This window comes from Phyllostomus hastatus, unplaced genomic scaffold (assembly GCF_019186645.2).
Source record: "Phyllostomus hastatus isolate PE091 unplaced genomic scaffold, TTU_PhHast_1.1 phas_contig_58, whole genome shotgun sequence".
Taxonomy (NCBI): Eukaryota; Metazoa; Chordata; class Mammalia; order Chiroptera; family Phyllostomidae; genus Phyllostomus; species Phyllostomus hastatus.
Window position 1 is genome coordinate 38,259,332 of NW_025333916.1, and position 12,554 is coordinate 38,271,885.

The 12,554-nt window shown below is 42.1% G+C and overlaps 1 protein-coding gene across 1 annotated transcript in view; it reads right to left on the reverse strand.

Moving 5' to 3' along the window:
• The window catches only part of SEMA5A (semaphorin 5A), a 441,285-nt gene that overhangs the window by 55,413 nt on the left and 373,318 nt on the right, over positions 1-12,554 (reverse strand). Inside the window, exons 15-16 of the mRNA XM_045847790.1 lie at positions 11,801-11,944; positions 1,410-1,557 (exon numbers count right to left, since the gene is read on the reverse strand). Of these exons, the coding sequence (XP_045703746.1) occupies positions 1,410-1,557; positions 11,801-11,944 (292 nt within the window). The remainder of the gene's footprint in view (positions 1-1,409; positions 1,558-11,800; positions 11,945-12,554) is intronic.

Genomic DNA, 12,554 nt, shown 5'->3' on the forward strand with positions numbered 1-12,554 from the left:
CAGGCCGGCCTGGAAAGAAATGCCTCTATAATCAGTAATAGCTTCTATTAAAGTTACTGCAATATCTGCCAGCACAAAGGGGGAAAAATATCTAATTGTAAATCCCAGTAACAGAGGTCTCCTTGGGTCGGAGTAATATCTGGCAAAGCATCTCATAACCCATTTCCTCTCTCTGAATTTCCCAAGGCTGTCTGGGGTGCATGGTTTTTGCTTCTTATAAAAACAAGCTTTACAGCAGCACAAAACATCACTCAGTTTCATCGACTATGGGATCAACAGGCTGCAAAGACCAAGTGGAAAATCGGCACACAAGGACACCAACCCAGACTGTTTCATGCTGAACTTCGTCCCCACAACATCCCCCCCATCCCTGTATCCACTCTGCGGTGCCGGCCCCTGCAGAAGGCAGTGAGTGCCAGCCCAGCAGCAGTCAGGGCCCAGTCACCCTACCAATGGCACAGGGGGAGCTGCCACGGGCCTTCGGGAAGGTGCTCACAGAAGTGCGAGTTTATTTGAGGGTACAAAGTGCTCAAAGAAATATGACTTGCTAAGGCAGAAGAAAAGCAGAACCATTAACTTGTCCTTTATTTCCTCTGAACTGGCATCAGTGTGATCTGACAAGGACCCCATAAAGTTTCTCATTCCTCAGTGTCTTCGGTCCATCCTGAGGTCCATGCCTCCATGTGGGCTCAGCGTAGAGACCTCATCCCATTTCCCCAAACCAAATACACCAACCGGAGTTAGGCAGGTTGAAGCTGTCATAACTTAGAAATGGGAACTAAAAACCTACTCCGGTGGCCTATTCCATATGTGAATATTTAATTCCAGAAGCTTCCAGGACACCCTGAATGTCCAGTATTTCCAGCAAACATTCTCATGAACCAGGGAAACCTGTTTGATTCACGGCATCTACTGCATGCAAAGCACCTAGTGTGTGGACATGGCATGTTTACAGAGCATCTAATGTTTACAGAGCATCTAATGTTTACAGAACATCTAGTGTCTATGGACAACCTAATGTTTGCAGAGCATCTAGTGTGTGAGAGCACCCAGTGCCTGCAGACCTTCCTGTGTGTGTAGAGCCTCCACTGGCTGGTCATGTCATGTTTACCCAGCATTCGAACCTACAGAGCATATAATGTGTAGGGGTAACCTAGTGTATGCAGTGCAGCTAATGTTCGCATGTGTGTCGATATAGCAACTAGTGTTTGCAGAGATCTAACGTTCACAGAGTGTGAGTGTTCACAGAGCACGGAGTGTTCACAGAGCATTTAGTATTTGTGGGGCACTTAGTATTTGCCATGTATCTTGTATGTTCAGGGAATTTTAGTATGAAAACATCTAGTGTGTGCTGACTCTGCCCTCCCAGATCCACGGGGTGGGCTGAGGATGAGGAGGACTCCACTTACCACATTGCAGCCCACACAGTCGGGCCCGTTCTCGCAAGTCCTGCGGCGAGCTTGAATGCCACCCCCGCACTGGGCTGTGCACCGTTCCCAAGGACCCCAGCCTGTCCAGAACATGTGCGGGGGGCACAGCAGATGCTCATTGCAGTATCTGTAGGGGGAAACCAAGAGGAAAGGAAACTGCTTAGTGCAATGTGAGGCCCCAGACCTTCCAGGCTCCGTCCCTGCACCAGATGTTGGACACATGGGCATGCTCAGCGTGGGGGGGCTGTTGTACTGGAAGTGGTTGCTCAGTAAAGGAGGCAGATGTGGCGCTGGCCATGCTGTGTGTGCACAGACAATGGGATGCATGGGAGACAATGAAGAAAATGCTAAACTCACAATGCAGAATGGATCTTCCTGTGCAGCCAATTAAAGGAGAAACAAACAAAAAACCCTTCAAATAGACACCCAAAAATGAGAACACAGAAAACAACTAGGTAGGGCATTCATCTTCTAAACATAAACATTAAAAGATACTGCAGGTTATGAATAATACAAAGTCAGCAAAAGTGTATTTGGATTTTGTTTTTATTCATGAATCAAAATAAGGCTCATAACCTATTAATAAAGGTTAAAGAAAAGTAAAAGCCTGATTTTAGCATAAAGGTTCATGCCATATACTGCTTAGGTGACTGTATTTTAAAATTTACTTGCAGACTCCCAGAATGATGTCCAACCTTAATTTAAATGACTACTAGTTATCTAAAAAAAGTTGAATTACTATTTACAAATACTAGTCCTATCTTTGTGATTGCATATGCTTTTACATATACATTCATATTGCCAATTTTTAGCCAAATATACAAGGGTTTTCTTAGCTGTATGTGAGTCAAACTTCTCCTCATTTTGTTAATAGTACAACTGAAATGAAGTGAAGTTAGGGAAACAAATAAATAAAAAACCCACAAGAGACAACCTGGCATTCTACAAATTATAGCTCATAGGGAGGAAGATGCTAGTCTGAGAGCCAAATGCAGGGAGACACATCTGGCGGTTTAAAAGACCATTCAAACACAATGGTCCACCTACTAAACACAAATTTGTCTTCTAGAGAAGACTAGAATGCAAGATGTTTCTGTCTTTCTCCCCATGCAGTCCATCTGCCTTTAGAAGCACGAGGCAGAGGGCCCTGTTTATGAAGCTAAGTCAGTTGCTTTTGATGTCATCACAATGAGCAAATACTTAACCCAGCAGGCACCATGCAGAGGGCAGTACAAAGAGTATGTCCCTGTCATGGATGTTTACAACCCTGAAAGGAACACCAGGAAAGAGACAACACAAGCCCAGGATGTGGCGGACAGACAGTCCCATCTCAGCGAGTGGAAAATAGGGCCGGATGGTAGCGGGTGTCCAGAAGCTAGGACAAGTATTTTAGGAGCATCATTTCCTGACAACGAACACTGGTAAGATTCAACAGTTTCTTCATCAACCCAGGAAAATTCTGCAGAGAGCCAGAAGGCTCTGGGAACAGGTGCAGTGAGGCAAAGCAAAAAGCCAGGCCAAGCGGAAGGGAGTCAATAGGATGAGCCACACGGAGCACTGACGGGTAGTCTAGAAAAGTGTGGAAAGTAGAAATGGGAAGAGTAAAGTAGGAGAGGTCACTGAGGTAAAAAGAACAGAAAAAGGTGAGAGAAAATTGAACTTTATTTAAAAGGAATTAAGAAAATCCCAAGAAAATCCCACAAAATTCCTGAGAAAAAAATAGTACCATCCGAGTTAGAGGGGATGGGTTTGGCGGCTCCTCCCGCTGGAGCACCAGAGTCCCTGACATTTGAGGAGCTCTGCCTGTCTGAGGGTGGGGTCTGGGCCTCCAAAGATGGACCAGGGGAGGCCACCAGCAGGAAGAGGTGACAGAGCAAATGCCAGCCAGAAGACACTAGATGGCAGCCACTGAAGGGAGACATGGTCCAAGCCAGACAGACATGATGGTGGTGGAAGGAGGGGAGGAAGGGATGCACGTGGGATTTGGGACATCTGGAGTAAGATACAGCAACTGTGTGAATGCACATGAAAAGTAACAAACACTAGAGTCAACAGTCAGCCTCACACGGGAAAATGGGAGGCACGCTAACTTTCCAGCAGAGAGTTGATAGGTCCCGGCAGAAGAAGCCTCCAGAAAGTCAAGAACCAATCAGACAAATGGTTTAGTTTCTGTAACTTTTTACACAAAAGAGTAGCCAATGGCACTGATGAATCATCACTATCCATCTTTTTCACTTTTGAGGCAAAAAGAAACATGAGGTTTGCCTCTTAAGAAGTCACAGTCTTCCAGGGGCCCAGCCCTCAGAGCTCAGGGTCATGGCCATAGATGGTAAGGACCTTCTAAATAACAGAGTGTGACCTCTAGATAAAAGAGCCCGAACAAAACTGAGGATAAAATAAATTAAAGGAATGTGATCTCAGCAGCCCATGCAAACGAGCAGTTACAATAAGGAAGTCATGCTCAGAGATGACTACCATGTGAGTTGGTTCACGGACTGTTTCAAGAGAATATTGCCATTTATTTTAAGAACGTGTTTGAAAACAGTAAGTGAAGAAAACTCAGAATATCAGAACTGTCAGATTTAGTCCAAAATCTCCACATGCAGCTTCTCTCACTGTGGGTATCACGAGAAGTATAAGACCACCTCCTGTTTCTAAGCCTATCAACCGACATTCAAAAGATGGACATCCTGGAGGCCTTGGCCCTAATTTCAGCTTTCAGAAACACAAACAAACAATAAAGAAGTAGGGGGAACAAAGGAAATATAAGACATTTGACTTTTAATAACCAGCACAGTGACTGAGCTACCATGGTCCCACAGCAAAATAAATCACAGTGCACAAACACTTTCCTCATGTTTGCTTGTCGCAGGCCACCTTTGAAAATGCCCTGCATGTTATTAGAGCTAAAAAAAATACTTCAGGAGAACCTGAAAACTGCACAAAACATAGAACTTCAACCATTGTTACTCTGTTCCATATCTAACGGCATTTTAACATTTCCCACAGCATGCTTTCCCTTTTCTTCCTCTCTTTCCCTCTATGGGGGTCCCCAGGGAGAAAAAGCTACACCAGGGTCTTGTGAATATGTCAGCCACTGCAAAGGAGGTCAGAAGGAAAGCAGAAATTTGTAGGCTCTCTCTGTTCCTTTGTGTCTGCCCTTTTACTCACAAATCCAGCCAGAGTCTGATCAGAGGCAAAGCGCTTGCAAGCCCCTAACTCCGATTCTTTGCAATTTCAAAGAAGAAGGGTCCTTCTGGCCCCCTGACTCTCCCACCCAAACTAACATGCTCTTAAGGGAAGCATCTCTTGTTAAACTAGTCTTTCTTGCTCACAAACAAAAGTGGAAATTAGCAGTTTGTTACCCTGGAAACTCTGCTTGTTCAAGGATTTTTATTAATTTATGTATCAGAGACCTACACAATGGGCCAGCTGGTGAAGTCTCATTGCTCTAGTCCTTGACATAGAACTTGCTTTTACCAAATAACAAGCTAAACATTTCGAAATTTTATGGGCTCTCTAGGATCTCTAGTGTCTTAAATCATTGACAGCCACAGATGCATTTCATGATGCATTAAAAATTAAGATTTTAATTTTGCCCATGAATGTTCATTCTCATTTTGCATTTAAAAGTTAATTAATAACCCAGCAATATTTCCCCATAAATTATCCATTTTCCCACAAACCTAGTCTCTGTGAAAAGAACTCCCTTTCATAATCCTGTATAGCTTAAATTCTCAACACCGTATCATGTTTCTTTTCATATTTCTTTATGCTGTAAATTGTCTTCTGTTTGGGTTAGAGCCTTGACAGCTTCTCACTGCAACCTATGTCTGCCTGCACCAATCAGAGCCCAGTCAGAACTATTTTCTCCTTCGTTCTCTCTAAGTGATAGTCCCTTTGCTGGGGTGTACTGAAATAATGGGATTTTTGTGACACCAGAGGATCTGTGCATGCATTGCATCCATCATAATATTAATATTTTTATCCCAAGAAAAAGCTAAGAGAACCCATTAGGGGAAAGTAATGACTTGCAAAGAGCTCACTAAGGATTGAGTAAACACAGGCATGAAGACAAAGAAAAGTCATATAGAAACTGCCCCCGCCATTTATTCCTTCCGCTCTCAACTCTAACCTGGTGCCTGTGATGCCCTCTCCTGGAATGCACACCTGTATAATCCCCTCCCATGCAGTGTGGGAGGAACCCGTGATTTGTTCCCATTAGTTCTATTCTAACTAATAGAATATGGCAATAACGACAGGCTATCATTTCCATGCTTCTGTTACATAAGATCGTAATGCCTTTATTTCAGGAAAGCTCTCCCTTGCTGGCTTCGAGGAAGCAGTCAGGCCAGAAAGGCCCAGGTGGCAAGGAAGTGGGTGTGGCTTCTGGCTAACAGCTTCAGTCCCACAGCGCACAAGGAACTGAATGCTGACAGCAACCATGGCACTTGGCAAGCAGACCCCTCTCCAGGGGAGCTTCACATGAGACCACAGCCATGGTCTGCGCCTTGGTTGCAGCCTTGTGAGATCCTGAAGCAAACAAGGAGCAGATAAATTGTGTCCAGACTACACACCCACAGAAACCATGAGCCAACAACCATGTGGGGCTTTGGGCAGCTTCATTTGTGGAAATATTATTATGTAATAACTAGTGAAACAGATTTTGGTGCCTCCATGTGTGGTACTACTGTAAGAAATACCAAAAACTGTGCAGGGGGCTTCTGGACCTGGGGATGGGTGGAAGAAGCAAGCACAATTTTGAGGAGCACGGTAGAGAAAACCTGAATCACCTTGAGCCGGACTGTTGCAGTCTAAACCTAGACTTTGTGGGTGATGCCAGTGAGGATTTAGAAGGACATAAGATGAACAACTAACACTTAACAAAACCAACACAATTCAAAAATATGCAAAGGACTTGAATAGACATTTCTTCACCAAAAGATATACAGATGGCCAATAGCACATGAGAAGATGCTCAACATCATTAGTCCTTAGGGAAATGCAAATCAAAACCACAATGAGAAACCAGTTTATATCTACTAGGATGGCTATAAAAGAAAAAAAAGTAAAGTAGCAAGGATTGCTGGTGAGGGTGTAAAAAAAATTGGAACCCTTGTATATTGCTGGTAGGAATGTAAAATGGTTTTACTACTATGGAAAACAGTTTGGCAGTCCTCAAACATCCAAACTTAGAATTAGCATATGACCCAGCAATTATACTCCAAGTTAAATCCACAAAACAAATGAAACTGGGACTTGAACAGATACTCATATGCCAGAGTTCACTGCAGCATTATTTACAATAGACAAAAGGTGGAGCACTGGCTGGTGTGGCTCAGTGATTGAGTGCCAGCCTAACAACCAAAAGGTCACTGGTTTGATTCCCAGTCAGGGCACATGCCTGGATTGTGGGCCAGGTCTCCAGTATGGGGTGTGCAAGAGGCAAACTTTCTTTCACATGTTGATGTTTTCCTCCTTCTCTTTCTCCCTTCCTTCCCCTCTTTCTAAATAAATAAATAAATAAATAAATAAATAAATAAAATCTAAAAAAAAAAAAAGAAAAGGTGAAAATAACCCAAATGAACTGATGGGCAAATGAACAAATAAAGTATGGTATAGCCATTCAATCAAATATTACTCAGCCTTAAAAAATGAACTTCTGACACATGTTACAGCATACATAAACCTTGAAAAACATGTTCAGTGAAATAAGCCAGAGAGAACAGGACAAAAATTGTGACTCTACTTATATGAAATATCTGGAACAGGCAAATTCATGGAGACAGAACATAGATTAGAGGTTACCAAGGGCTGGAAGGAAGAAAAAAATAAAGAGTTATTGCTTAGTGGTTACAGAATTTCTGTTTGGGGTGATGAAAATGTTTTAGAAATAGTGGCTATGGTTGTACAATACCATGCATGCAATTGATGTCACTGAATTGTACACTTAAAAGAGTTAAAAGGCAAATTGTATGAATAGATATATATATATTCACAATAAAAAACTAAAAAGGAAAAAGAACCTAGGAGCTAGGAAACTAGAAGAAAAGAGCCTTTTCATACAAGGCAGAAAGCTTCCAAAATTGTTGCTGAAATTATATGGAAACCAGAACATGTAAGTGTAAAGCAGTTACATACCATATTTTTCAGACTATAAGACGGACCTAAGTTTTAGAGGAGGAAAATAGGAAAAATATTTTCGAAGCAAAAAAATGAGGTTAAAAAAAGTGCATCTTATAATCTGAAAAATATGGTAATTAAGGCAAAGTACTGGAGGTGCTGCCTGGCCTTTCTTCTTCCTGCTTACTGTTAAGTGTAAGAGAAAGAAACAAATGAGAGAAGAAGTAGTAAACAGAAGTAAGCAGGACCCAATAGCTTTGGCATTTCTGAGCCTCTCCTAAGGGCAAAAGATGCTAACATTAAGAAATAGCTCCTGAGCATGCCAGACACGGCTGGCATGGAGTAAAAGCTGAGGATGTGGCTGTACAACCTTTTGTTCAAACCTTAGAAGGAGCAAACGATCAGGGTAGTATTACATCACACAAAGGGTCCTTTCAAGAGGTCAAGAGCAAGGATGTGTGTCATAGACCCTCTCAGTCACAGGCAAGCTGTAGGGTGTTGGCCAGGCCCTCAGCAGTCTCGGCAGGATCCCCAGGCCAAGAAGGGACATCTCACCAATATCTGTGGCTATAGTTCGGTTTTAGTGGAGTAAACACCAAGGAAGTCCACAGAGGACCCACAGCCAAGTACCAGCTTTGATTGTAAGGAACATTGAAAATACAATGAAATAAGCATTAGGAAATCCAAAATTCTACTGGCAGAAAGCAGGCTGATGAAAGCACCCAGCAGCAAGCACACACTACCTTTTAAGAAAAAGGAAGAAAGACTCAGAAAGCAGAACTGAGAGCCCAGGAGGCAGAGCCAAGAACCAGGGGAAATTAGGTCCAGGATTGGAACTGAATTGAGTACCTCCCAGGACCTCCCAACACCCGTCTGGCTAGATTTCAGGATTTCTATGGAGCAATGGGTCCATTTCTCTTCCTATTTCCCCCCTTTTCAACAGAAATGTCTGTAGTGGGTACCCTCTTCCTATCCTACCCACCACTGCCTGTGGGGTGTGTGGGTGGCAGGTCTCATTTTAGAGGCAGACAAACTGAGAGGAACCACATGGAGGAAGCCTCAATCACATTTGGGCCTGATTTACATGATAAGGTTCTGGAATTTGGTGAGATGATTTAATGGCATAAAATGTGTTTGGACCTTGGGAGTGGGTAAAACGCATTTTGCATGTGCAAGGGATATGAATGACTCACAGACAGATAACCTATTGTCTATGACAGATACTCTGAGGTGATTCCAATGACCTCTACCTGCTAGTATCCATGTCCTGTATACACCGCCCTCTTGAGTGTAGACAGGGCCTTTGACTTATTTCTAACCAAAGAATAGGGCGAGCTAATGTCATGTCACTTTGCGATGACATTATGTAACAGTGTAATGCCCATCGTGCAAGGAGACACTTTGCTAGATTTAAGGAAGTAAGTGGCCATGACAAGAAGGTTCACTGGACAAGAAATTGAGGATAGTCTCTGGCTAACAATGAAGAAGAAGCCGAAGTCCTCAGTCTGACAGCCCACGAGGGACTGGATGCTAACAACAACCACGTGATCTCGGAAGGAAATCTTTCCCATGGACAAGGACAACAGTGTGGTGATTGCTGGAGGGAGGTGGTTATAAGGGGACTAAATGGTAATGGGGAAAAATACAATAAAGATTAAATCAAAGAAATTAAATAGCAAAAATCAATCAATCGATCGATCGATCAACCCTTCCCCAGCTGATCCTGAGATGAGATCACAGCTCTGGCCGAGCAGAGAACCCAGGTAAGTCGGAATGGAACTCCTGACCTGCCGAGGCTGAGAGAGAAAAAACGTGTGTGTTTTTAAACCTGTAAGTTTATGGAAATGTTGTTATAGAGCAGAAGAATAATGCAAATAATGACATCTGCCTTTTGATAATATTCACACAAACATCCATGGGTTCATCCTCGTCAGTGGCCTCCTTGGGAATAGATGCTACCACTCAGTTCCTGGTATTCATGAAAATCATTTTCCAGGTAATTTAGAAGAGATAAATAGAGTGTCTGTACCTTTTAGTAAAAAAAAATAGATATTTTCTTTATCTATTACTTAAGAAAAATGATATGAAGAGATTTTTGTGGCAATAAAGCTCTCATTGAACTACTCCCCACACTGGAGATTGTGTCTCAAATGAAAAGTCACTAACTGTAATCTTGGCTTTAACAGAGGGATGTTTGGGGGGAGAATCAATTTATTCACTTGCGGCCTCTTAGGCGTTCTTTAGGGTTGATGGAGTTTAAATAAGGATGAAGTGATTGTGTTAATGATTTTGGAAGCTTACACCTTGGTCCTTTGTTCCTTATAATGGAGACCATTTCCTTTAACCTTGAGTTTAGTTCTCAAATGTCTGTAACAGGTGCCATTCCTTTATATTCCTTAGGTGGAAAGACCTCCCACAGACCATGACAAAGAAATCTAAGAACTATTTGCTTGTGAAGACCAAGCATGTATTTTTTCTAGTTTTCATTAACTTCTTTCTAAGCCATTAGAAAGGCTATTCAATAGGAAGGGGTCAATTTGACAAAAATCTTACATCATCCCTGTTCTTACCACCCATCCATTTATTACTTAAATCCAAATTTCCTCCATTAAAAAATACTCATTTAGCCCAAAAGAGCATTTCTTCAGTTAAAAAAAAAGAACATTTTAAATGTAAGTCCTCCAAACACACTGGTCATCCTAATATTTTCCTGATAACGAAGCTTTAAGAACAATCGTATATGGATACTAAAGACACATAAACTCCTACGTTTACCACAGACAGAGTTAAACAGCGTCACCTCTCCTGTGTGCTCAGCCTGGGGAAGGTGAGAACAGGTGTGCGGTTTGTGGAGGTGCTGTGATACTAAGGGCAGCACTACACAGATGAAGGTGGTTTTACCTGAGTGGGCTGTATTCTATGACAATATATAGCATTTAAAACTCCCAACCAATTCTAAATCTTACCAGGCTTAGAAATAGCAGAGAGACCACGCTCCCATCAGTTTTCTCACTTATCAACTGGTATTAGTTCTGAAATGACAGACTTTCTCAGGAGTATCTTGGGGGATCTACTTGAAAAATGGCCAACCCTGCTTTGTAAAAATCATCTTTCGTTTTCCTCTGAGTTGAAAGGAATAAAAATTTTAATTGGTAATTTAGGAAAACAGTGAAAAAAAATGGAGCGATTTTATCTGTTTGTTTTGAGGTTGTAATAAATATCTAGCAGAGAACTATCTGTTCAGTAAACCTGTACATAAATATAATACATAAATATTATATTGTATATATAAATATTAATGACATAGAAATGACTGCATACAGTATTTTATGAGGCTCCAGTGAATCCATATCACTCTATACAAGCCTTACTACATTTTAATTAAAAGGTATTGAAAGTCATTTTCTTTCCCACGGGATCAATACAATAAGTTTATGTGAGTGTGGCACAATAAGAATCCTGAAAGTGATGTGAAAATTACCTACTTGGATATTCTCCAAAGACCATAAACAGGAATGCACTTAAATATTCGAAAAAGAGTCAAATATCCCTATTGTAGATTGTATGAGGCCATAATCAAATGTCAGATTCTATAAAAACCAACAGACTGTTAAATACAAGACTGAATTGAAATGTCCCCATGATATGCTTAAAGCTTAAATTATGCATGGAAAAGAATGCCCCACTCTGGGTCATGATGTGGCTTCATTGAGGGTATCCGTTAATAGAAGGATGTGTACCAGTTATAAATATAACCAAAACCTTGAATATGTTCTCACCCATGCTCCAGCTGCTTAATATAGTTCTGATGGAGAGCTTTACTTCACTGGCCGATGCATCTGGACCCAGGACCACCTTAGGTCCTACACGGAACTGTAGGTTTTGAGATCAGGGTAGCTGAATTCTAACAAACACAAGCTTTCTCCAACAGACTCACTTTCAGAGTCTCCAGAGAGCCCAGTACAGACAGGGACAGGGTGCCCATTGTCCCTGGACTGCCACTCTGTTGGGACTTGCTCAGCTGAGTCAACCATTCAGGGACCATAGCAGCCCAGTGATGCTGTCAACATGAGGCTCCGATCAAAATTTAAGGGTGTCAGGAAAAGAGGAAGACAATTCAGCTCAACAGAAGGTAATGCCACCAATTTGTTAAGCTTGATCCAAAACTAAAGCCGCAGAGAAACCGACTGCACTGGAGTGACAGTGAAGGGTGAGGACAGCGATGCTGGGGCCAGAGAGGCACGTACCTTTCCTCGCGGTTCTGCCCCACACACACCCGGCCACCGTGCCGGGGCGTGGGGTTGCTGCAGGAGCGCTGGCGCACCTGGAAGCCAATCCCGCAGGTGGTGCTGCAGGGAGACCAGGAGGTCCAGGGGGTCCAGCCTCCGTTCCTGGGGGAGGAAACAATGCGGTCACTGAGTCAAACTGGCTCGTAGCCCTTCCCCTGTCTGCACCCACCTCCAAATTCAGGTGCTTCCCCACACGGACGACCCAACTATGGGCTATGAAGGCAAAGGGAACCAGGGCCATGAGACTAAACGTACTGCATCATGGGAATCTCAGTTACTGTGAGATTCTTCTCCCAGGTATCTGAATTTAGAGTCAAAGTAGGGAATTTAAGAGTAACATTTTAAGTGAACTGTAAATAACTCAAAATGGGCTTTATTAGAAACTATTAAGAAACTTTAGTTATGGAAATATAAATATAATAAGGCATGGAATTCACTGAAAAGCAATTAGAGATGAATCCCTGAATGTTTAGAATGTATGCTGTTACTTGACCTGTACTATTTAAGTTTTAATTTAGAGTGCACATAAAAATAAAATAATTATTGAAGTCTACATATAATGCCTACCTTTAAAATCAATGAAAATCTGTATTTCTTTTGGTAGCATTCACATTGCTAGACAACAGAGTAACGTCTGAAGCTTTAAAACAAACTATATTAAAAATGAAGGAAGGATATTTTAAATCCAGATTCTTAGCTATTTTCTTGCAAT